Source organism: Podarcis muralis, chromosome 12 (assembly GCF_964188315.1).
Source record: "Podarcis muralis chromosome 12, rPodMur119.hap1.1, whole genome shotgun sequence".
In the NCBI taxonomy this organism is placed as follows: Eukaryota; Metazoa; Chordata; class Lepidosauria; order Squamata; family Lacertidae; genus Podarcis; species Podarcis muralis.
The window spans coordinates 62,791,695-62,817,755 of NC_135666.1; the positions used below are offsets into that span (position 1 = coordinate 62,791,695).

The 26,061-nt window shown below is 44.5% G+C and overlaps 1 protein-coding gene across 2 annotated transcripts in view; it reads right to left on the reverse strand.

Annotated features, from left to right (window-relative positions):
- The window catches only part of ADCY1 (adenylate cyclase 1), a 221,327-nt gene that overhangs the window by 119,076 nt on the left and 76,190 nt on the right, over positions 1-26,061 (reverse strand). For both annotated transcript variants that reach the window (XR_003709045.2, XM_028749778.2), the window contains exon 2: positions 6,508-6,657. Coding sequence is in view for 1 of the 2 variants with exons in the window: in XM_028749778.2 (XP_028605611.2) it covers positions 6,508-6,657 (150 nt within the window). In the remaining variant the exon portion in view is untranslated. The remainder of the gene's footprint in view (positions 1-6,507; positions 6,658-26,061) is intronic.

Genomic DNA, 26,061 nt, shown 5'->3' on the forward strand with positions numbered 1-26,061 from the left:
TTTGTTGGACTGATCATGTGATTATCATCTTCCAAAGCAACTACTCTATTCCAAACTTAAATACTGGTGAAATACTGGTGGACAAGAAAAGAGGTTTAAAACTCTCTCAAGGCAAATCTTTAAAAATGTAGTATAACCACTGATAACTGGGAAACATTGGCCTGTGTCAAGGTGGTGTTCCCTCTTCACAGTAACACTCCAGTACACTCAGCGTGATATTTACAGTCTTTATTACATATATACTTAAAGAATAGTTACAGTTCAAAATAATGCATCTGAACCTGTCGAGTCAGATTTGGGGAGTGGCTTCTTTCAATTCTGGCGCAAACAAAGTAGGTGTAGAAACCTCACAAGACGTCTTTGATCTTTACGTTTCATTTCCCTCTTTGTGTGTGCCGATGTGAATGCTCCCCCCCTTTCTGAGTCTGAACTTCCTTCTCTCGGCTCTGGTGGGTTATAGGGCTCTTCATCATCTCTGACCCCCTGCTCCACCTGACCCCTGCTCCACCTGAATACTCTTGCCCCCTGTTCTGTTTCATGCATCATTTCCCTGTCTTCCTCTCCTGACAGTTCCTGCTCAGGACCCTCTCCTGATGAAGCAGCGTGTTCTGGCTCTTCCCTGGCAGGCTGCGAGCGCTCCAGTTGGAGAACAGCCTTTACCCAAGGTGTCATGGACTTTGAAGAAGCACAAACTCAGGAAGAAAGGGAGACATGAGCTAAGAGGAAGGCAGTTTGGCAAATCCCCACCGTGATCAACTCCCGCCCAGAAATCTATGTCTCCATTGTGGAAGGATGTGTGGATCCAGAATTGGCTTCCACAGTTACCTACGGATACACCATTAAGACTGTGTTCATGGAAGACAATCTTACTCGGCTATGAGTGATTGCCAAAGAAGACGACGAGTGCATTTCCTTACATCTTTCACTCCCTCAATATTAACTACCAGCATTGAACCTCTAAATTACGTATTAGATTTTGAGTGGGGTGAACTGCTAAATAGTTTGGCCATTTCACAGGTGGCACAAGGGAGTTGCCACTGGGGATATCTAAGAAAACTTGGATGTTGTGTGTAGGGGCTTCAGACCCCTGTTTTCGAATCTATTAGTTTGTACAAGCTACACATTTCTTGTGTTTCTGTTTCTGAAAGAATTTTAATTCTGCTTAGCATCTGTTAGACTGACACTTGACTAGGGCGAAAAATATACAAGGGTTCACAGCATCACGAACAAAACCTCACTGCATGTAGCTATTGAGATGGTACCCTTGATTGAGGGCCGGGGGGAAGTTGCCATGCAATCACAGTCACAAAGGGAAGTCCCGTTCATCATCACTATGCAGAATCTAGTTACACATGATCACAGCTTTCTGTCTCTCGTGGAGTTTCAATGCTTTGTATGCCTGATAAGAATAACCTTTATAACAAAATCTATGTACACCCGGACACTACATATATCTGCTTTCCCTGTTCTCCCTCTTTTGTCTGTTCATGGTTCCCTGACATCCACAGGGGTGCCCACTTTGTATTCCCCATGTGGCAGTGGGCGAGGGAGCTGGCCAGCCCAGGCACTGGTGTGCCCACGTCAGGAGATGCTGCCTGTGCCATAGCCTGGCCTGTTCCCAGAGAGAACTTTCTCTGGGCAGCCCAGAATGCTAGACAGCAGCAAGGAGGGTCAGGAGGATTTTCATTGCACCACTCTCCCTATGATGTGCTCATCACTGCTCTACATGGAAGTTAACTTCTGGGAAGAAAACATATGTTAATGGTGCTGTGAACTTTTTGCCTTCCTCATACACCCTAATAAATGCGTTTAAAAAACACACCAGAGTTAATGGGTTTGAAGGAGACGTTCAGAGAGGTATAAACACAATTTACTCTGAACAGCAATCAAAACTGATTATAAATAATGATATAACAGAAAATTGTAAAATAATGAAGGGAATGAGGCAGGGATGCCCACTGTCCCCATTACTATTTATACTGGTCTTGGAAACCCTGACAAGGAAAATAAGAGCAGAGGGTATAAGGGTAGGAAATAAATCTTTTAAACTAAAAGCATTTGTGGATGATCTTATAATAACAACAGAAAGTCCAAAGGAAAGTTTGCCAACTCCAGACTATGGCATTTGGTCAGGTGGCAGGTTTCAAACTCAACAAAAATAAAACCAACTTGTTGGTGAAAAATATGGTAGAACAAGATAAAAATGAGCTACAAAGAATTACTGGTATGACAATAAGTAAAAAAGTCAAATATTTAGGAGTATGGATTACAGTGAAAAATATTAACTTATTTAAAGACATGCTGGCCACATGATCTGGAAGCTGTACACCGGCTCCCTCGGCCAATAAAGCGAGATGAGTGCCGCAACCCCAGAGTCGGCCACGACTGGACCTAATGGTCAGGGGTCCCTTTACCTTTTTTTACCTAACGACATAAATAAATAAAAAGAAATCTGGAGATCTGGGGCAGAATGAATCTATCATTCTGGGGGAGGATCTCTATGATAAAAATGAATGTGCTACCAATGATGTTGTTTTTGTTTCAATCAGTTCCAGTGATCAGTGGGGCGGGTCCCTTCAAAGATTGGCAAAGAGACATTTCAAAGTTTATTTGGTGGGGATGGACGGACCTAGAATTAAACAAAAATTACTAACAGAAATTAAAGATAGGGGTGGCTTCTCACTACCAGATCTAATACTATATTACGAGGCATCCTGCCTCTGCTGGATCAGGGAATGGATACTTTTACAAAACACAGATATGCTAGATTTAGAGGGTTTCACAACAGATTCGGTTGGCACATGTACTTATGGTACAAAAAAGCCAAAGTACACAGAGGGTTCCTGAATCATGTGTTGTTGTTGTTGTTGTTGTTGTTGTTGTTATACATGGTATAGAATAAATATAAGAATTTGCTAGAACAAAAAAGGCCCTGGTGGCTATCACCGCTTGAGGCAATTTCAGTAAAGAAAATGAACATGAGCAAAGACTGGGCAATTTATAAAGGACTTCTTAAGGAAGAGGACCAGTTAAAATGGAGGGGGGGTAAGAAACTGTTTAACTGACTGGTTACAATATCACCAGTTGAATGATATATTCAAAGCAGATTTTTTAAAAAGACTTCCCCACTAAGTTATCGAGATTTGAGGAGTTAATACCAAGTGATACGGAAGGGGGGGGGGCATGTCTTCTTCACCTTCTTCTTCGCTACAATATATCCATTTATTTCCAATTGTCAATGTCAAAAGGGACTAAAATCTATAAAATTCATAGAAAATCAACGTGCCAATTTGCTCAATTTCTCTAGGACTCCATAACACCTCCCCTGTCCTCCATAATCCCTCAGGTAAGGTGTCAAGACCCTAATCCTGTCAAATCACTCTGCCAAGCCTTTCCTCCGGGCAATGCCAGGTGACAGAATATGCATACATGGACCATTGACTTCTCATCACCGGTACTCAGGAAGTGCTTATCTGCACATATCTCCAGCTCTGCACATTCCCCCCTCCCTCCTCCATATGTTAATCCGGTGTAACCCAACCTCTCCTTAATGTATTCATGCTGTAATCTGTGTAACCCAACCTCTCCTTAATGTATTCATGCTGTAATCTGTGTAACCCAACCTCTCCTTAATGTATTCATGATGTAACTGGGATGTATTTTGCACTGTATTCTGGGACATGGAGGGAAGTTTCAAAAGTTCATGTCACCCCTTTCTCGCTGTTCAATCTCGCCTTGAACCTGTTGCGCAATAAACTTGGATCTTCTGCAGTTTGCTCCTGTCTCCGGCTGAGCTCATTTTCCTCCGCAGGGACCCGCGGACTTAGTCCGACGAGCTGGGTGGCAGAGCAGCCTCGCACCCAGATTTTACCATAGCACCAAGTAAGGGGGAACTACTTTCCAAAATGTATAGGATCTTGCTAGATTGGTCGGTGAAAGACGAAGAAGTAAAATCAGTGATGATTCAATGGGCCAAAGATTTTGGGTATAACATTCAAAGGTCAGCCTGGGAAAAACTCTGGAGAGAGGACTTAATTTTTACTGCGTGTTACACTTTGAAAGAAAACTACATGAAGATGCTCTATTGCTGGTACTTGACACCCAGTAAGCTAGCGAAAATGTACAGAACCAGCTCCAACTTGTGTTGGAAATGAAAAGAAATAGAAGGAACTATGTATCATTTGTGGTGAAAATGCAAAAAGATAAAGGAATTTTGGGAAATGATCTATAACAAGCTAAAAAAAAATGTTTAAATTAAACTTTCCCAAATAACCGGAAGCCTTTCACCTCGGGATCATAGGTGTAGAGTTACCAAAAGACTTAAGGAGATTATTCATGTATGCAACCGCAGTAGTGAAAATGTTGTTAGCCCAAGGTTGGAAAGGACAAAACCGACAAAAATGAAATGGCATACAAAATTATTTAAGTACACTGAAATGGCAAGATTAACAGGGAAAGTTAGATTAAAAATTCAATAGAGAATGGGATAAATATAGACAATATGTAAAAGATCACTGTAAGCATGTAAAATCTTTGGCGGGCTTTGAATGACTTCTGCAATGTGAAATAACTCTTAGAAGCATTGGATAATTGTAAAATAGATGCTGTTCAATACACAGTTGATATAGTTACACAGAGAACCTAGGTTGGGGAGGAGGGAAGCCTCAATATGGGAAAACCTTATTTTCTTTCTTTCTTTCTTTCTTTCTTTCTTTCTTTCTTTCTTTCTTTCTTTCTTTCTTTCTTTCTCTTCTCCCCCCGCCCCCCAAGTATACTACTAATGGAGAGCTATAACTGTGATTCACTGTATAAAATCAATAAAGATCAAATATTAAAAAATAAAATAAATGCATTAAATTGCCAATGCTTTCATTGCGGGTAGCAGAGGCACCAGGCAGGATTAATAGTCTACTGGGGATCTTGCACAATGGCTGATGATCAGATCTCCACACAATGCCATGTCAAACTCTGGTAAGATGTAACCAAGAGCAGTTGTCACCCATTTTTAACCCACACCTGCCTCTATTGCTTCTGAACTATATTACCCCTGTTACCAGAATTTATGGAAAGGTTGGGGGGGGGGGTTGCCACTCCAGCGGACATCATACACACACACCATGACTACCGAAATCAACAAATCACTCCTGCAGATGTCCCCACAAAGCACTTCATCACAAAGTCCCCTCCCCCATCTCTATTCAAAGGGCCTCCACTACACATTATCAAATGTAACAATTCACTGATAAATGTATCTATGTGATGGCTCAATGGGAAAACTTTACAAAGTCATATAAAATTGCTCCAGTATAGGATCTTCGATGTTCCAACTTTGTTCTGTTCAGGAAGGAAACGGCTACGAAGGGGGGAGCCTGGGACGTGGGCAGGGTCAGCCATAATCCCTGAAGCCTGAGACCACATACTCAGCAGCTCCTTTCCTAGATGTTAATTGCTGGCATCCTGGCCCCAGAATGTCAGACAAGTGGCCATCTCAAAGACAATGGTGAACCCAGCCAAAATGGGTTGGGAACTCAGTCAGAACAAAAGAGCGTACTTAACATGACCGGGAGAACAGGAGCATGTACATACCTTTTGTTTTACTTAATGGGCGTGAGGTGGAGGTCAAGGAAAATATGGGGGCAAACCTGTTGCTCAGGTTTCTGCTGGAAACCCCTTCCAGATTGTGACATAACTATGATGTATTTGTGATATATGCATGATGCTTCACCTAGGGGATTGTGGGTAAAAGGGGGAACTTATAAAAGGAGACATCCTTTCCATGTGGTGGGTGGAAGTCCTGTTGCAGTCTTTTGAATAAAGATCAGACCTACTGGCTGCTGTTTTGCTCCTCTATTCTTGGCTGGTGTCTTTGTTTGGCAATCCAAGTGAGCCCAGGGATTTTCCTATAACACCCCTAACAACACCCCTCTCTCCATGTGGTGTGGAACTCAAGAGTCTTTGCCTAAATTTCAAGCTGCAAATGGCTAAGGAGTAAGTGGACTATTAACAGGTCCACTAACAGATAATCTAAAGTTATCTCGTCTGCAGCTTTACCTGAACAATCTTGTTTGCAAATTAACCAGCTTCAAGACTATTCATTCATAATAGCATCCGCTGAAAGTATTCTCCCCACCAATATATATATATATATATATACACACACACACACACACACACACCAATGCTAGTAAAGAGAAGGAAAGAAGAAGCATGACTCTGAAATCCAATTTACAAATTAAAATATAATTTGCATTTTGGGTTAAGTGTTATCTTACTTGAGGCCAACAGAAGATTCTCCCATTTCTCTGCTTTATCTGGAGCTTATGCTAAATATGCCTGCTGTGTTTTCATTGTTGATAACAAAGAGTGGGGCAACTGCGCTCTGCAAATGAAAATACACTTTGCAATTAGATGCTTTTCCTTACAGATCAGACTCTTGTCCTACAGGATATATGCCAATGTGATGCCAAAGAAAGACAAGGGGGGAAACAAAAACACATTTCAACTGACCTGTTTTTCATTTTCATCCTCCAGCTTCAGCCTGTCCTCTATGCAGTTCCTGGCCTGAAGGAATGCCTTTCTTTGTGCCCTCTCTGTCAAAATCCTCACAAAGACCCCATACAAATTTACACTGACAAAAAGGATAGCATTGGCCACAAGCTGTAAGAGAAAAGAAGGGGACAAAAGAGATATAATTCAGACACTCTTACATATCACTATCAATCACCATTCTGACTAAAATCCAGTTTATTTTCACAGTATTATTTTGCAGTAGATCTGTCTTGCTGCTGGGTCAGATCACTGCTCCATCCAGTTCACTCTTGTCTTCCTCAACTGATGGCACTTTGTCAGGTTCCCAGGAGTTTCCCCAGCCATTGCTAGCCCTTTTCACTGGAGATTCCAGTGATTGCATGTGGGCAGTGGCAGAGCATGCTTTAACCATACCCAAGGTGCAGGGGGCAAAAGGAGCCCACCATGTGCCAGCCCAGCCCCTGCCACTGAAGGGACACCACACACCAGCCCCAAGCTGATCCCAGTGTCACGAAATGGCTTGGGGGCTGGGGTTGTGTGAGGAGGCTGAGATCAAAAGGCGCATAGAATCCTTCTCACACCACTCCCCCCAGGCCACTTGGAGAGTCTGGGACCTGCGTTTTTACATTGTGCATTTTTCATAGTGTCATCCCTCCCCCGTCGCCGCCACCAAGAATGTATCAGGCTGCAACTTAACTGACTGCGGATGAAGTGGTTTGGCACACACATTGGGTGAGCATTCTAATTTCTTGGCTTACTGAAAATGACATCAGAGTGAACCCGGCAGTGGAGATTCCTATGACTTACATCAGATAGGGGGATTGCCACCTCTAGGAGCATTGAGATCCAAGCCCCCCATCTGGGCAAATGGACAGAAGCAACTCCACCATGGATCCCTTTAACAGGATACCCTATTTCTGGAGGGGAAAGTGAGAGTACAACCCCCTCTCCAACCAACGCTAAGGTTACCCAATGCCTAAACTGCCAAAGTTGTGACAATTGCTACAAGGTAGGCAAAACACCCAGCTCATAGCCAATTTGCCTGATAGGCAAATTCCTACCAGGCCAGGCCCCGAAAATATGGTGACCACCACAGCCATAGAAAGGTCAATTCAATGAGTAAATGCAAAATTACAGGAGTGGGTGGGTGGGTTAATCCAGCGAAGAAGAGCTGGGTGTCGAAGGCTGGCATGGGCTGCTTTAAATGCCCTGGGAGCAAATTTGAGGGAAGCCTGATTATTTCCTCTAGCGCCCCCCCCCAACCTTTGTGCCAGCCTGACATTGGCCAATTTGGCAGGCTGCGCAGAGCAGGATTTCAAGCCAGGAGCGCAAGCCAAAGCTCACACTCTGGCAGGGATGAGACCCTGCCACACAGCTCTACATCATTGGGAGGGGGGCACTGTCTGTCCCGCAAACCAGCTGCACCCCTAAAAGGGGGTAAGCAAACCTCTAGAGACAGATAAGCAGAGAAAAGTAGTAGAGTGGACGCCACAACTGTATGTGTGTCTGCAAATAACAAAAATATTTTCTAAAAAGATACACCTCAAAGAAGCCTGACATCAAAGGGAATTTCCCCCCACATGGCTTTCAAATCTGAATAAAGAGCTTTAACAAGAAACCTGTATTATACCTCATATTTTATCATAATTAAAATCCAAATCCAAAGTGGATTTTTATGTGGGGAGCAGATAGGCACTTCACTTCTCAACTGCATTGCTTTTTCTATTCCTTTCAAGACATGCTCTATAGAGAGTTTATAATCTCCTCTGGCTTTATCCCAGTTAGCATAATGAGCTAATTCCTTCAGATGCATTACCTGAGGAGTGCAGCATAAGGAGCTATTTGCTATTGCAGGCTATAATTAGAGTGCATTATACTCTGGAAAATGTTATTTTGAAATACATAAATAAATTCCAGAATATGAGTCTAAAATTAGTTCTGGTTTCTAAACAACCTCCCAGTCCTGCACTTGGATATGATGCAGCTGCTGAAGCAGCACATTAATAAGTATATTGGGCTCTTGGGGTCAATGCAAGGAGATTTTACCAGGAGAGCCGTGGCAGGATTTGCATGGCAGCAAAGAGATTTCAGCAGAGGGGACACAGCTTACTCCTGAACCCAAAAACAGAACTGGACAGAAGCCGTGTCCAAGAACTTTTGCTGTACTGTAGTTAAAATATGATACCTCACAATAAAGAGAAATATAGGACTAGGTTCAGTTATTTCTAAACACAGCCTAATGACAGTATTATTTTCAATTAAATCTAATTGCAGTCTGCTTAAGGCATGTATAAGCTACTCCCTTCCATTTGGGGCCAGATGGAGCTCATGAGAACCAGAACAGAAACATGCAAGTTGACACCCGGGCACTAGTTGGGTGCCCATGGGGTGGCCGTGGTCTGGGTTCGAGGATGAGGCAGCCCTCATCTACAGGGACTCCGGACTGGGACCAATCCTCTCATGAGTTAATTGGGCCATGGAAGGGCAATGATAATATGATACAGTGGTGCCTCGCAAGACGAAATTAATTCGTTCCGCAAGTTTTTTCTTCTTGCGAGTTTTTCGTCTTGCGAAGCACAGTTTTCCATAGGAATGCATTGAAAATCAATTAATGCGTTCCTATGGAAACCGCCTTCAGACCAGGTCCGGGGACAGTCTGTCCCCCGACCTCTTCTGAAGGCTGGGGGGGGGGGGGACAAGGGCTTTTCTTCCCACCCCCAGCATTTTAAAAAACCCTGGGACAGTGGAGGACTTCCCTGATTAAAAAACCCCGGGACGCGATGCGTTTCTCCGCTCTCCCGGGAAGGCAGGCAGGGGGGAGCAAAGACTTTTGCCCCCCGCCGGCCTTCAGAAGAGGTCCAGGACCTCTTCTGAAGGCGGGGGGGGGGCGGCGACGAAAGTCTTTGCTCCCCCCCGCCTGCCTTCAAAAGCTGTCCGGGACAGGCTTCGCGGACCTCTCCGCAAGCAGCGAGAGCGCTCCCGCTGCTTGCGGAGAGTTGCCAGCATGCCAAAGCCTGCGCGCGCTGAGATCAGCGCGCCCAGGCTTCGCGGACCTCTCCGCAAGCAGCGGGAGCACTCCCGCTGCTTGCGGAGAGTTGCCAGCATGCCAAAGCCTGCGCGCGCTGAGATCAGCGCGCCCAGGCTTCGCGGACCTCTCCGCAAGCAGCGGGAGCACTCCCGCTGCTTGCTGAGAGTTGCCAGCATGCCAAAGCCTGCGCGCGCTGAGATCAGCGCGCCCAGGCTTCGCGGACCTCTCCGCAAGCAGCGGGAGCGCTCCCGCTGCTTGCGGAGAGTTGCCAGCATGCGAAGCCTGCGCGCGCTGAGATCAGGGGGGAGCAAAGACTTTTGCCCCCCGCCGGCCTTCAGAAGAGGTCCAGGACCTCTTCTGAAGGCCGGCGGGGGGCAAAAGGCTTTGCTCCCCCCCGCCTGCCTTCAAAAGCCGTCCGGGATAGCGGGAAGCGCTTCCCTGCTATCCCGGACTGCTTTTAAAATGCTGGCGGTGGGGAGCAAAGCCTTTCGGCCCCCGCCGGCCTTCCTGGACCTCTTCTGAAGGCCGGAGGGGGGGGGGGAAAGGCTTTGCTCCCCACCGCTAGCATTTAAAAGAGGTCCCCGGAGATTTCCCTAAGGGCTTTCTTCTTGCGAAGCAAGCCCATAGGGAAATTCGTCTTGCGAAGCAACTCGCAAACGGAAAACCCTTTCGTCTTGCGGGTTTTCCGTCTTGCGAGGCATTCGTCTTGCGGGGCACCACTGTACTGTGATTCAAGGAACAGAGGAAGGGATGCAATGCTAACATCACCCATTCTGAGGAGAGGAGTGGGGGGAGTGCAAGTTTCCAAAGTTTCACTATGACCAAAGCATTTAGGGTCACAGCCGTTTCGTTTTCCTATTCTGTGGTGAGGCAAGGCATGGTTTGGGCCATGCCTTGCCTGCACAGAGCTCGGATGTTGCTTCAGCAAGAAATAACCTGAAACCTGAAATAATATTCTTTTTTTTTGTACCCCACCCATCTGACTGAGTTGCCCCAGGCACTCTGGGCAGCTTCCAACATATATAACAACATTATTCCTTAAAAAGCTTCCTTATACAGGGCTGCCTTCAGATGTCTAGCAGCAACATCCTATTTGTTAATCGGTGTTGTCCCCCCAACTGGAAGGTGCTGCTTTAATTGAAGGGGTCCAGCCCTCTCCTGTAGTCTCCAATGGCAATGGGACAAGGGCTCCTCTGGTCTCACTTCTGCTACGAGGTCCTTGGGCTTGAGGGGTGCAAACCAGGCAGGCTTCTGCAGTAGCTGCACTTCCAGGGCTGACTATGGGAGCCATTTCTGAAGGCCAGAAACAAACCATTCCCACAACTGACACCCCCTCCCCCCCAAAAAGCTCACATAACTGTCATATTAAGCCTGCTAATAAGTTCAGGTATGCAGTTAACACAGTACTTCCCAACAATATGAAGCCAATTCCATAAGGAAGCCAAAGCAATTTGCAGAAAATATGGGTGGTGTCTAGTATTCTGTTTTGTGATGTCAGGCGTATAGGGTTGTCTATGCTGCCAAACTTGGTATCTTGGTGGATACCTTGGCCCTCAAACACTCCACTGCCTTCCTGGCCTCTGAAAAAGGCCCAGGACCATCTTGCTCAGGCATCCAGGGCAAGCTAGTCAGGCAAATACCTGCACCACTGCCACAGTTTCCCATAGGGGCTAAAAAGTATTTTTTTAATGTGGATTTTTTTGAAAAAGCTTCTTAAAAGATCAACCCATCCTAGCTGCCCTGGCAAACCACAGTGATGGCACAGTCCTTCTCCCGGCCTTCTCCCTCAGCAGGCTTGGCTCTGAAGAAGAGCCCTTAATGGGCTTTCCCCAGAGACCAGGTGTTGAGGCGGCAGAAAAGCAATGAAATGTGCTTGGGGGGTGCTTTATAAGAGATGGGACAGAGAGAGAGCAAGTGGATGGGGGGATGGCAGGGGAAGAAGAGCAGGGTGGTAGCCTTGCTACTGTAGAGAGCAGAGGGTTGTGGGGCGGAGCAGCAGCAGGGGCCCCCATGTGAACTGTGCCAGGGGCTCTGATGTCTGGCTCAGCACTGCTGCCAGTGCTCAGAGTGGTATACAACAATAACATACCATATTTTTTGCTCTATAAGACTCACTTTTTCCCTCCTAAAAAGCAAGGGGAAATGTGTGTGCGTCTTATGGAGCGAATGCCGGCTGTGCAGCTATCCCAGGAGCCAGAACAGCAAGAGGGATTGCTGCTTTCACTGCGCAGTGATCCCTCTTGCTGTTCTGGCTTCTGAGATTCAGAATATTTTTTTTCTAGTTTTCCTCCTCCAAAAACTAGGTGTGTCTTGTGGTCTGGTGCGTCTTATAGAGCGAAAAATACGGTAAATATAGCAATACAACAATTGCTAGATGCAACAATGGAAAGTTTAAGCACACTGATTATTTCTATAATTCTGTTCAGGTTTTATGGGGATTACACAATTATATGTTCATTTCCACTTCTGTATGCATTATGCACTCTGACCTTTTAGCAACCACAAAGCCATAAATACAGCTAGCTGTTTTTTTCTGTATTCAAGCATAAAAGGTAGATGAAGGGATCACAAATGACAACTTGAAAGCATATTTTATTGCCTTCAGATCCAGTACATTTTAACTTCTCACTTGCTTAGCTTTGTTATTAATCTGATGAATAATGGCTATTTTTCTTAAAATCTGAAACACTGTGTCATGCAGTGTAGAAATGAAACACTTTGGCAGGGCAGGGGCAGGGGAGCTTTGCTTCATGACCCCCTCCAGTCAGCCACCTTCCAGCCTTCCATGGATGAGTCTCATCCCAGCAGGTTTCAGCAATGCCTGCTAGGTCATATCTGCCACAGAATCACAGTAATAGAACCAGAGAATCATAGAGCTGGAGGGGTCCCAAGGGTCATCTAGCCCAGCCCGTTGCAATGCAGGACTCTCGACTAAAGGATGGAGTAGCTCCCTTGATGAATAAAGGTTGCAGAGTTTGGGACTTTTTAGTTTAGAGTAAAGGCAAGGAAGAGGCAAGTTTATAAAATTATGCCTGACATGGAGAAAGTGGAGGAAGTTTTTATTTTATTTTAATTTTTTTAAATTTCTTTTTATTGAGTTCTTTTTTTAAGACAAACCATAAAAAGTGAAGGAACAAAAACATACAAACGAACAAAAAAAAAGACAAAGAAAAAAGACAAAGCAACACATACAAAAAGAAAACAAACGGAAAACAAACCAACATCAATTCATAACATAACATTAATTGACTTCCCTCCATCTCGGTTTTGGACTATGTAACCACAATACCTTTCTGCAGTATCATTTTGCAACATCTATCTATACATCACCTACTGTGATTTTAATATTTCCTAAATTTGCTTCTATGTATATTATGAATTTAGTTACAGATAGTTAGCCGTGTTGGTCTGCCATAGTCAAAACAAAAAAAATTCCTTCCAGTAGCACCTTAAAGACCAACTAAGTTAGTTCTTGGTATGAGCTTTCGTGTGCATGCACACTTCTTCAGATACACTGAAACAGAAGTTGCCAGATCCTTCTATATAGTGAGAAGGTGGGGAGGGGTATTACTCAGAAGGGTGGTGGGAATGGGTGATTGGCAGATAGCTGTGATGAGCCTGTTGATGACTCTTAACGACTGCAATAGGTCTTACAGGAAAAAGCAAGGGGTGAGAAGGTGAAAAATGGCTTTGTCATGTATAATGAGATAAGAATCCAATGTCTTTGTTCAGACCAGGTCTCTCCATGGTTTTAAGTTTGGTAATGAGTTGCAATTCAGCAGCTTCTCTTTCCACTCTATTTCTGAAATTCCTTTGTAGTAAAACAGCTACTTTGAGATCTTGTATAGAATGTCCTGGGAGATTGAAGTGTTCTCCTTACTGGTTTCTCTGTCTCTGTCTAACAGTTGGGATATTAGGGGTTTTCCAATTTTGTGCTAGCAATATCCTGGCAGCTACTGTTGCGTATTGGAACATTATTTGGTCTTCTTTCTTGATCTCCTCTCCGACCATTCCCAAGAGGAAGGCTTCGGGTTTTTTGGGGAAAGTATATTTCAAAAAAATTTTAAATTCATCATAAATAAGTCCCCAAAACCTTTTCACTTCTTCACAAGTCCACCACATGTGGTGGAAATCACCCTCTTTTGTTTTGCATTTCCAGCATGTTTTGTCTCCGGTCTTATACATTTTTTCCAATTTCACAGAGGTGATGTACCATCGGTACATCATTTTTTCCATATTTTCTCGGAGTCCAACACATGCTGTGAACTTCATATCCTTGTTCCAAAGTTTCACCCACCTATCGTATTCTAGGTTGTATCCAAGATCTATAGCCCATTTGACCATAACTTCCTTTATCTCTTCATCCTTAGTATCCCAATCTAGTAATTGGTTATACATTTTGGATAAGAGTTTGGAATTACCTTCTAGTATTTCCACCTGGTATCTGGACTTTTTCTCATTCATCCCTGTTTTTTTATGTTCGTTCCATAAGGCATTAATTTGGTGAAATTGTAGCCAACCCGTTAATTTATCCTTTAAATCTTCATATGTTCTAATTTTCCATCCTTTATTTGATCTTACCAGGAGGTCTTCATAGGTCCATCTTTCACTTTCCATGTTCAATTTTTTGATTGTTAGAATATCAATTGGTGATAGCCACCAGGGGGTGTCTTTTTCTATAAGTCTTTTATTTCTATCCCATACCTCAAGCAACGCTCCTCTGATGATATAGTTAGAGAAGCCTTTGTGTACCCTCTCTTTATTGTGCCACAGATATGCGTGCCAACCGAATCTGGTGTTAAATCCCTCTAAATCTAACAAATCTGTGTTTTTCAAGACAATCCATTCTTTGATCCAACACAAGCATGAGGCCTCATAGTATAGTTTCAGGTTCGGGACAGCAAACCCTCCTCTTTCTCTCCGATCTGTAAGTAGTTTAAATTTAATTCTTGCTCTTTTGCCCTGCCAAATAAATCTGGAAAGGGTTTTCTGCCAATCTTTAAACATTGTCGTAGCTCTAATCACCGGGATATTCTGAAATAGAAACAGCAGTCTTGGAAGAATACTCATCTTAATTGTGGCCATTTTTCCTGACCAGGAAAGTTTTATCCTACTCCAGGTATCTAAGTCTTTTTTAATCTCTCTCCAGGTCCTAATATAGTTATCTTCTACTAAGTTTATGTTGTTCGTGGAGACCCAAATACCCAGATATTTCACCTTTTTCACCACCTTTATTCCTGTTTGCAACTCAAACTGGCTTCTTAAGTCTTCAGCCAAATTCTTTGTCAACATCTTGGTTTTAACTTTATTTAGCTTAAAACCGGACAGTTTTCCAAATTCTTTTAATAGCTCTAGGACTTTACCGATACCTTTTACTGGATCTTCTAACAATATTACCAAGTCATCGACGTAGGCCTTTAATTTATACTCTTTTGCTCCAATTCTGATTCCTCTTATTTCTGATGTTTTCTATCATGGGAATTGGGGTTGCTTGTGTGTAACTTCCACCTGCTCCAAACTGTGTGAGTTTCCTGACATCCACCTCCCTCCCAGGGCCCTCCTCCTCCCCCGCCCCTTCCTTGGACGGAGACCCCGGGAACCCCCGGAAGGAACTATCCTCTCCATCTGATGACTCAAATACCCCTTTCCATCTGCTGCTGTGCCTTTCCACCCCCAATCTTCCCCTTCGGATTCTTCTTCTTCGAACAATGCTCCTTCCCCCTCCTCAGAATTGGGAAATCCCACAAAATCTTCTTCATCATCTGTGGTGCCAAATTGCTCCTCCCAGAACCTCTCTCTAGGTTTGGGTTTCCTCGGGTACCTGCGATGGAAAGCCTCCTGCATGTACTCATCCCCCAACTCCTCCGCTGGAACCCATGTGTTCTCTGCTTCTGACTCCCCCTCCCAAGCTACCAAATACTCCACTCGCCCTCCTTTCCACCTGGAATCGAGAATTTCAGCTGCATGCCCACTGAGTTCTCTTTCTTCCATCGACGGAAGCAAGGACGAGTCTCCTTCTTGGCCCAACCACTCCCTTCCCTCCCTGACTGGTGAGAGCAAGGACCTGTGGAAAACCGGATGCAATTTCATGTTGGGGGGCAATTTGAGCCTAAAGGCTACCGGGTTCACCTGTTGGGTTACCTTGAATGGTCCCAATCGTTTTGGCCATAACTTCTTACACCCTCCTTTGAACGGCAACCCCCGAGTGGACAACCACACCTGGTCCCCCACCCTTATGGTTTCCCCTTCCCTGCGGTGCTTGTCAGCCTGCCTTTTGTACTCTTCCTTGGCCCTTTCTAGGTTGATCTTTAGCTGTTGGTGTAAAGCCTCCATCTCTTCCACAAATTCTTCCGCTACAGGAACACTCCACCTTCCCGCCCCCGCCCCCGGGAAAGCTCTGGGGTGGCACCCGTAATTAGCCATGTATGGGCTCATCCCCGTGGATACATGTTCCGCATTGTTGTATGCAAACTCCACCAGTGCTAGTTTGTCCACCCAATCATTCTCCCTATCGTTCACGTAGCAACGTAAGTATTGTTGAAGTATGCTATTGGCTCTTTCTGCTTGTCCATTGGTCTCTGGATGTCTCGCCGTCGAGAAGCTCACCTCCACATCTAGCAAGCTCATGAGCTTCCGCCAGAACCTGGACGTAAATTGGCGGCCTCTGTCAGATACAATCCTCAAGGGGGCGCCATGCAACCTGAACACATGCTCTACAAACAGTTTAGCTGTCTCTTCCGCCGATACCGCATGCGAGCATGCAATAAAGTGGCACATTTTGGTCAGCTGATCAACTACCACCATTACTGCCGTCTTTCCCCTCGCCCTGGGTAAGTCCGTCATAAAATCCACGGATACCACCTCCCATGGTCTCTCTGGCATGGGTAAAGGCTCCAGTAACCCCGCTGGCACTGCCCTCTCCCCTTTTGCTCTCTGGCAGCGCTGGCAGCCCCGTACGTATTCTTTGACATCCTCCCTCACCCGTGGCCACCAGAACTCCCTGGTGACCAGTAGCATGGTTTTGTGTTGGCCAAAATGCCCTGCTGTGGGGTTGTCATGAAGTTGTTTGAGTATTCTACTTCTCAACTCCCCCTCTGGTACGTAAAGCGCACCCTTGTAATACAAAACCCCGTCTCTTTCCTCAAAACCCCCTTGACCATCTCCTGCATCAAGGATCTCCCTGATTTTGTTCTGAGCATACTGGTCTTCCCTTGTCAACCCAGCTAGCTCTTGCCTCCTTACCAACACCCCCACACACACCCATCGGTCCTCAGGTATGACATGCCGTACTTCCGGCACTCCCTCCCCTTCCTAGTACTCTGGTTTGCGTGAGAGAGCGTCCGCTCTGACATTTTCCTTTCCCGGCACATACCTAATCTCAAAATTAAACTTAGAGAATTCCTGTGCCCACCGCACCTGTCTTTGGTTCAACACTCGAGCAGTTCTCCAATATTCCAAGTTCTTGTGGTCAGTGCACACTTGGATCTTGTGTTGGGCACCTATCAAAAAATGTCTCCAGCGCCTGAAGGCCTCGTGAATTGCCAGCAGCTCTCGATCGTACACCGTGTAGTTTTGCTCTGACTTGTTCAGTTTTCTTGAAAAGAAGGCGCATGGCTTCCAAATTTCCCCTTCTCCCGGCTGGAGCAATATACCCCCCACCGCTCTGTCTGATGCGTCCGTCTCCAGTCTCATTGGCTTCCGCAGATCCACATGTAAGAGTTGTTCTTCCGAGGCGAACGCCTTCTTAAGTTTCTCAAAAGACCGCTGTGCCTCTTCCGTCCATTCAAACTTCTTCTTGCTACTCAGGCAATCCGTTATAGGTGCCGTCAAATGTGCAAAGTTCTTGATGAACTTCCTGTAGAAGTTTCCAAACCCCAAGAACCTTTGCACGTCCTTCCGGTTCTTGGGTGGCTTCCATTCCAGCACTGCTTGCACCTTGCACCCCATCAGTTCCTTGCGAGTTACGCTTTGTTCCACATCACTCGAGAACATGTGGTCCATGGCGCTAAAAAACTTTCTCAGATCCTTCAAAGCAGCATTCTCCGCTGCCATCAAGGGCCGGATCCAATCCCTGGCACGCCCTTCAAGGTGCCCCACCACGAAAGCAACTCTCCCCCCATCGTCTGCAAAGTCATCATACTGCAGGTCCAGTGCATACTGCACCTCTGTTTTAAATGCATTATAATCCCTGGGGTTGCCCCCAAACTTCTGCACTAGCCCTGGTACCTTCCTTGCGATGGGGGTAATTTTCCCCTGGGCATCCTGAGTCCTCCTTTCATCCAGCCGCGCCGCTAGTAGAGCCAGTTGCTGCTCCAAGTCTCGGTTTCTCTCCTCCAGACTTGGTCCTCCCTTGGCCCCCTCTCCTGCGCCGGCTCCTCCGGTTTGACTCATGACGATGCACTTATTCTCCTTCACACAAGCAATGTAAAGGAGTGACGGATTGCTATCATGGGAATTGGGGTTGCTTGTGTGTAACTTCCACCTGCTCCAAACTGTGTGAGGCGGTTTGGTTTTCCCCGGCTGAGCAGCCCCCCTTGGGCACGTCTGCTTCAGTTGCTGGCAGCATCCGTCAGTGGGTGTTTCCTAAACTTCCTCCAACATAAAAATTCCTTAATGGACAGCCTCCTTCTCGCCTCTCTGCGCGGCAGCCTTCTGCGCAGAGTGGGCGTGCCTATCGGTGGTCCTCCACTCTCCTCACTGATCTCACTAGAAGAGTCTCGGAGCCTCCCCTCCGAAGAGCTCTCAATCCCTTCTTTCTTCCTGGTGTCACCTTGCCTTTCTTCCCCAGCGGAAGCCCTCTCTACCCCTGTACTGGTTCCCTCTCCGGCATCATTGGGGAGCCTAGCCTCTCCACTCTGCTCCGATGTCAGTTTCCTGACATTTTCCTTATTTTATTTGTAATTACTTCCAGCACCATAATAAAGAGGGGATAGAGGGCACCCCTGTTTTGTACCCTTCGAAATCACAAACGAATTAGTTAAATTATTGTTAATAATTAGTTTAGCCCTTTGGCTTGAATAGATCGCTTTTATTCCTTCCATGAAAGGGCCCTCTAGCCCTACCCTCTCCATACATTTTAATAAAAACCGCCAGGATACATTGTCAAAAGCCTTTTCGGTGTCGATGAAAATTAATGCAGCAGGAATGTTGTTGTTTAGTCGTTTAGTCGTGTCCGACTCTTCGTGACCCCATGGACCAGAGCACGCCAGGCACCTCTGTCCCCCACTACTTCCCGCAGTTTGGTCAGACTCATGCTGGTAACCTCGAAAACACTATCCAACCATCTCGTCCTCTGTCGCCCCCTTCTCCTTGTGCCCTCCATCTTTCCCAGCATCAGTGTCTTCTCCAGGGAGTCTTCTCTTCTCATGAGGTGGCCAAAGTACTGGAGCCTCAGCTTCACGATCTGTCCTTCCAGTGAGCACTCAGGGCTGATTTCCTTAAGAATGGATGCGTTTGATCTTCTTGCAGTCCATGGGACTCTCAAGAGTCTTCTCCAGCACCATAATTCAAAAGCATCAATTCTTCGGCGATCAGCACCATAATTCAAAAGCATCAATTCTTCGGCGATCAGCACCATAATTCAAAAGCATCAATTCTTCGGCGATCAGCAGCAGGAATATCGTTCTTGAATTCCAAATATTCAATAATATTTATTATGTGCCTTACATTGTCTTTTAATTGCCTGTTAGGGAGGAATCTGGCTTGATCTTTATGGATGGATTTTATTAAGTATTTCTTAAGTCTGTTCGCCATTATTTCTGCGAAGATTTTGTAGTCATTGTTAAGTAGTGATATCGGTCTATAATTTCTTATATCCAATTTGTCAGAGTCTAATTTAGGTATTGGGACGCGGGTGGCGCTGTGGGTAAAAGCCTCAGCGCCTAGGGCTTGCCGATCGAAAGGTCGGCGGTTCGAATCCCCGCGGCGGGGTGCGCTCCCGCTGCTCGGTCTCAGCGCCTGCCAACCTAGCAGTTCGAAAGCACCCCCGGGTGCAAGTAGATAAATAGGGACCGCTTTCTAGCGGGAAGGTAAACGGCGTTTCCGTGTGCGGCTCTGGCTCGCCAGAGCAGCGATGTCACGCTGGCCACGTGACCCGGAACTGTCTCAGGACAGCGCTGGCCCTCGGCCTCTTGAGTGAGATGGGCGCACAACCCCAGAGTCTGTCAAGACTGGCCCGTACGGGCAGGGGTGCCTTTACCTTTAATTTAGGTATTAACGTGATGTGTGCCTCTTTCCAGGAATCAGGTATCCTCCCTCCTCGTAGAATATTATTCATTACATCACATAGTACCGGGGCCAGATACTCCTCTAAAACTTTGTAGTACTTTGATGACAGACCATCTGGACCTGGTGCTTTCCCCGGTTTCATCTTCTTAATTGCCTCCTTGATCTCATCTGCTGTTATTAATTTGTTTAATTGGGTTTTTTCTTCATCCATCAAATGTTCTCCTCCGTTTCTTTCCAGATATTTTTCTATTTCTACTATGTCCTCATCTTCCTTTTTATACAGGTTTTCATAGAATTGAAGGAACTTTTCCTTTATTTCATTGGGATCTTCTAATATTTGCTCTTCTGTTTTTATTTTGTTGATCACATTTTGTTTTTTCCTTTTTCTTAGTTGCCACACCAGTAGTCTCCCCATTTTATTTGCGGATTCAAAATATTTTTGCTTCATTGCTTTGATTCTCCATTCTACTTCTTGACTTATTAATGTTGAATATTGTGTTTGCAACATTTTAGAGATTTGTTTAGTCCTTTCATCCCTGGGGTTTATTGTTAATTTTTTCTCACAATCTCTTAATTGATTAATAATTTCTTCTTTCTTTAGTTCTCTTAGTTTCCTTCTATAATTATTTTGTTGAATTAAGAATCCTCTTAAAACCGCCTTGCTGGCGTCCCAAACTATATCAATTTTTGTTTCTTTATTTAAATTTAAGTCGAAGTAATCTTTCAGGGTACTTTTAGCCTTCTCAATCATCTCATCATTTTCAAATAAGTATTCATTCATTCTCCACCTATATGGCCCAGATGATTTACATTTTATTTCCAAAACAATTGGGTTATGATCAGAAAGGGTTCTGGGTTGTATTTCGCATTTCGTTGTTCTTGTAGATAGTTCTCTTGAGACCCATATCTGATCAATTCTGCCCCAGCTCTGATGTGGTTCTGAAAAATGTGTGAATTGTTTCGTTATTGGGTTTTTATGCCTCCAGATATCAATCAGATCTAGATTTTCCTCAAGGTTATTAAATGATTTTGGAAGTTTCCCTTGATTCAATTTCCTCTTTTTTTCGCTTCTGTCTAATTCTGGTATTGGTACTCCATTCAGATCTCCGAGCAGAATTAATTTATGATTTTCTAGTTCTAACAATACTTGTTCCAGTTTTTTAAAAAAACTCTGCTTTGTTTGTATTTGGGGCATAGACGGTTACCACATTAAATTTTTCACCTTGGTGGTTCATTTGAACTCCCAAAATTCTTCCTTCATCATCTTTGCAAATTAATACAGGTTCCCATTTCTCCTTGACGTAAATCACCAATCCTCTTTTTTTATTTACATCTGCATTAATAAATTCAACTCCCAACTTTTTATTTATCAATATATGTTTGTGTTTTTTGGCGACATGTGTCTCTTGACAACAAATCACATCACATTTTTATTCCTCAAAATTTTCTCTATTTTATTCCTTTTAAATTTTTCATTTAGACCATTTACATTCCAGGACAAAAAATTCAAAGACATTATTAAAATTAGTTTCTATTTGTTCAATTTGAATTTTCAAACTTGTGTTTTGGAGCTTCCGTTCCCTGTATATTCTTCCTCTTCTGCTTCTTCACCCCCCACAGCACCTTCTTCCTCTTCTACTTCTTCTTCGTCTTCTTTCTCGTCCCATACCCCTCTCTTCTCTTTCTTTCCTCTTTTCTCGTTTTTGCTTCTCTCTCTATCTCTTAGCCTATCCTCAACCTTACCAAGCTCTTTCTCATACCTTCTCAGGAATTTTTCCACCTCTTGGGTGTCTGTCAACTTTTGTCTTTAAAAAAGAAGGCAATCCCTTCACGGAACTCTCATCTGTATTGTATGGCATTTCTCTTCAGAACGCCTACTATTTGTCTATATCCTTCCCTTTTACGCAAAAGTCTAACTGGTATTTCTTTGAAAATAATAATTGGTCTGCCATCAATTATTAATTTTTTTTGATAGCTCGTTTTTAATATTAAGTTCTTCATCTCGATTGAATTAAAGATTACTAGACAGTCCCCAAGAGGTTTTTTTAACTTGTTTTGCTGGGATCTCATTCTTATTCTAAAAGCATTCTCTATCGTATATGCCACCTCTTCTTCTTTCAGTTCCAACCATTTAGTTTACTCCTTAATCATTTTCTCTTTTATATTCTTCTTCGCTTCTTCTCCTACTCCTCTGAATTTTAAATGAAGTTATTTCTGTCGCATTTCTGTCATCGCTAAGTTATCCCATATTTGCTCCTGCATTTTATTCACCTCTCTCATTTCTTCCTTTATTTTTTCTGTCTCCTTTTTCTGTTCTCTCATCTCTTTTTGAATTTTTTTATTAGCTTCTTCAATTGTTTTTGACTTGGCTGATAAGTCTTGAATTTTAATGGAAAGTTCTCCTACTGCTCCTTCTATCTTTCTGTCTATCATCTCCTGCACTTCTCCTAATTTATTTTCCATGTGTATTTCACTTTGTTTAAATTCCTCCTTAATTTTTAACCATAAAAAATCTAGATCTTTAATTTCTTCTTGTCGGGATGCCTTCCTTTCAGCTGGAGTCCCCCCCCCCCCCGCCTTTCCCCCGTTTCCCCCCGACATTATATCCTTATTTTCACACTTTATATTTTACAACTAAATCTCTCCCTTAAAGGGCTCACAGTCTCTTTCTTCTTTTTTTGGAAATTTCCTTTTTTATAAAGCTCAGGAAACCCTTGTATAGAAGTTGTTAAATTATACTCCTCAACCACATTCAAAAATATCTAGAATCTTATAGAATGTCTCAGTCCAATATCTGGGCTGTATCTGGGGTTATGACTTCTGGACCTAATTTGCTACACTTTCAAATTATTCATCAATCCTTTATATACCAGAAGACAGATAACCTCATTAGGTGAGCCCTTTAAGTTCTCCCTTCCACTCCCTCAATCCCAAAATAAATTCAAAACATTTCTTCCGATTACCGTATTTTTCACACCATAACACTCACTTTTTTCCTCCTAGAAAGTAAGGGGAAATGTCTGTGCGTGTTATGGAGCGAATGCCTACAGATGGCGGGGGGATCTGCTGCAGTCGTGAGCAGAGGATCCATGGTTCCCCTTCCTTCCCTCCTGCGTGGCTCGCTTTGAAACAGCAAAGCAGGAGAAGAGCCTCTGAGTGAGGAGGAGGGAGGTACAGAGAGCCTGCTTCTTCTCCTTTAAGAGCAAAGCGGGAGAGGAGAGGAGAGGAGCCGCTTACACTCGTGTAAGCGTCTCCTGTCCGGTTGGCTCCTTTAAAGCAAGCAGGCTCTCTGTCACTCTCTCCTCCCCACTTGCTAAATAACAGCAAAGATTTTTCAAGCAGGCTCTCTGTCTCTCTCTCCTCCCCACTCGCTAAATAGCAGCAATGTTTTTTCAAGCAGGCTCTCTGTCTCTCTCTCTCCTCCCCACTCGCTAAATAGCAGCAATGTTTTTTCAGGCAGGCTCTCTCTCTCTCTCCTCCCCACTCGCTAAATAACAGCAAAGATTTTTCAAGCAGGCTCTCTGTCTCTCTCTCCTCCCCAGTCGCTAAATAGCAGCAACGTTTTTTCAAGCAGACTCTCTGTCTCTCTCTCTCCTCTTCACTCACTAAATAGCAGCAACGTTTTTTCAAGCAGGCTCTCTGTCTTTCTCTCTCCTCCCCACTCGTTAAATAGCAGCAAAGATTTTTCAAGCAGGCTCTCTGTCTCTCTCTCCTCCCCACTCGCTAAATAACAGCAAAATTTTTCAAGCAGGCTCTCTGTCTCTCTCTCCTCCCCACTCGCTAAATAGCAGCGAAGTTTTTCGCAAGCAGGCACTCTCTCTCTCCTCCCCACTCGCTAAATAGCAGCAAAGTTTTTCAAAAGCAGGCTCTCTCTCTCTCTCCTCCCCACTCCTCTTATAAGAGCCTTCTCCTCTTATACCCCTCTTCTGCATTATTAACAGCATCCTTCTCCACCCACCCCACGTGTGTTCCTTGTCCCTTGAGTGCTTTTCCTTCCCTCCCCACTTAAAACATGGTTACAAAGCACGGATCCACACGGATCCTCAGGATTTTTGCACTGGGTCACCCCAAATTCACCATCAGATCACATAGCATGTCCATGGCTACGGCTTGCACCAAAAAAATCACACACCCACTGTTGCCTGGGACCGCAGTGGTGCAAAAACGTAGTTACAAAGCACGGATCCACATGGATCCTCAGGATTATTGCACTGGGCTACCCCAAACTCACTGTCAGATCACATGTCCGTGGCCACAGCATGAACCACAAAAATCATACATCCACTGTTTCATTTAGAATATTTTTTTTCTTGTTTTCCTCCTCTAAAAACTATGTGCATGTTATGGTTGGGAGCGTGTTATAGAGCGAAAAATACGGTAGTTACTTTGGGTATCTTGCTGTGTTCAATCAAATAGTCCTGTCTCACAAAAAATATAAATATTTTCCAAAGGCAGTAAGGATATAAACCCAATCGTAAAGAAGATTAACCCAACAGTAAAATATATCGAGCTAGTGAGGATATTGACCCAACAGCAGAGATTTCCCCTTCAGTTTAGAGTAGTTAACTGGGCTAAATCAAGTCAACAATCTTTTTAAAATACGCAGAAGAATATATGGTCTGATTCAAAAGTGTTTCCCAAATTTTTTCACAAAAGTTAATCCGACCAGGCCGGAGCAGCCCTAGACTCTTCAGCCACTTGGTGGCCTAATCCAGCATAGATAACATATAAAAAGGTAAAAGACTTCCGGTTTGGGTCGTGGACAGTGAAGAAGTGCAGAAAGCCCTTGTAAGGGTTTTCTGAGCAACGCGGAGGCTTGGGGGAGCCGCAAAGCCACTGCGCACCCCAAAAATCCCAGGGGGGAGACCCTTGGGGGATAGGCTACCTGGCAGCGTGGGAGCGGTTTCGCCGTCTTTTCGGGGGGGGGGGGGGTTACGGAAGAAACTCAGGGACGACGAGACCGTGAGCGCAAAATGGGAGAGCACCGACTCCGTGTTGTGATGCCTCTAGCTTCTGCTGAGAAAGGCGACGAACCTCCACAAAGATAAAAACGGATTCCCTTGTGTGTTGTGATTTAAAACATCTTAAAAAATTGGAGATTAAGCGAGGAGAACCCTGGATGTCTTAAGATTTTGGCAAAGAATCCATCTGGTTGAGGACAGAAAATGGCGCAGGTTACAGAATCGCAGGTATAAAAAAAAGGAAGTAGCTGCCTGCCTGCCTGAGTGAGTACAGAACGTCCATGGCAACTTTGCCAAGGCAAATTAACTACTAAACACAAAGTAGCAAAGAAGATGCCTGTTTGAATTTGTACTCTACCCCCCCCCCCCCGCGTACTTCGTTTCTCTTCTTTTGGGACATAGTTTCTAATAACTAACCAAACTCAGCGGTTGGGGGAGGATAAAGAGAGGCTGCAAGAGTTTACTGTGAGTGGCGCTGAAAGGACGAAATATAATGAGACAGAAAGGAAAAGACAAAAGGAATTTCACAACAGACGCTTTGGAAATTTGAACACAGTGAGCTAAAATATAGTGGGGAGCGTAAAGCTTTTCTAAGGAGATCTATAATCCCCCACGTGTTTTCTTTCTGGTATTTTTCCTTTCTCTCCTTTCACTCCGCTGTGTGGTACTAGTTTCTTTTTCGGTTGCTCAATAATTGTAGCGACTAGCCCTGTAACCCCTCTGGTGCTGGAACAGAACTAGAAAGTAAATTTGAGCACTAGACCCCCCCCCATATTTTAGGGGGGCTGTGTTTCTAACCAGCCAGAGCTGACTCTGAACGTAACAGACTTACTCAAGTTTATGTTGGACAGATACTTACCACCTACTCCTTTGGATTGTGTTGGACATTCTTACAACAATTTAAACAAATAAGATAGCTGCAGAATAAGGGGTGACTTTTTCTTTTCGTTTTTATGAACGTCAAGTTGGTCGGAAGTTTTTCTTTTCTCATAATACTAGAAGTCGTGGACATTTAATGGAGCTGAATGTTGGAGGATTCAGGACAAAAGGTCAAAGAAAGTCCTACAGGAGGCAGCCATGGTCACCAGCAGAGATGCTTTTACAAGTGGATCAGGCAGATCCAGGGAGGAGAGAGCCACTGCAGGCTGCGGGCCAGGATGGCTCTGCTCTGCCTCACAAGTCAGACACAGCCATTCCTTTGAACAGGAAATCACAGGAGGGGAGAGGGCACTTGTGCTTGGATTCTGAGTTGTAATTTTAAGTGCTTTTAAATTGTTTTACTGTTGTGGTAATACTCTGTTTAAATATTAACGTTGT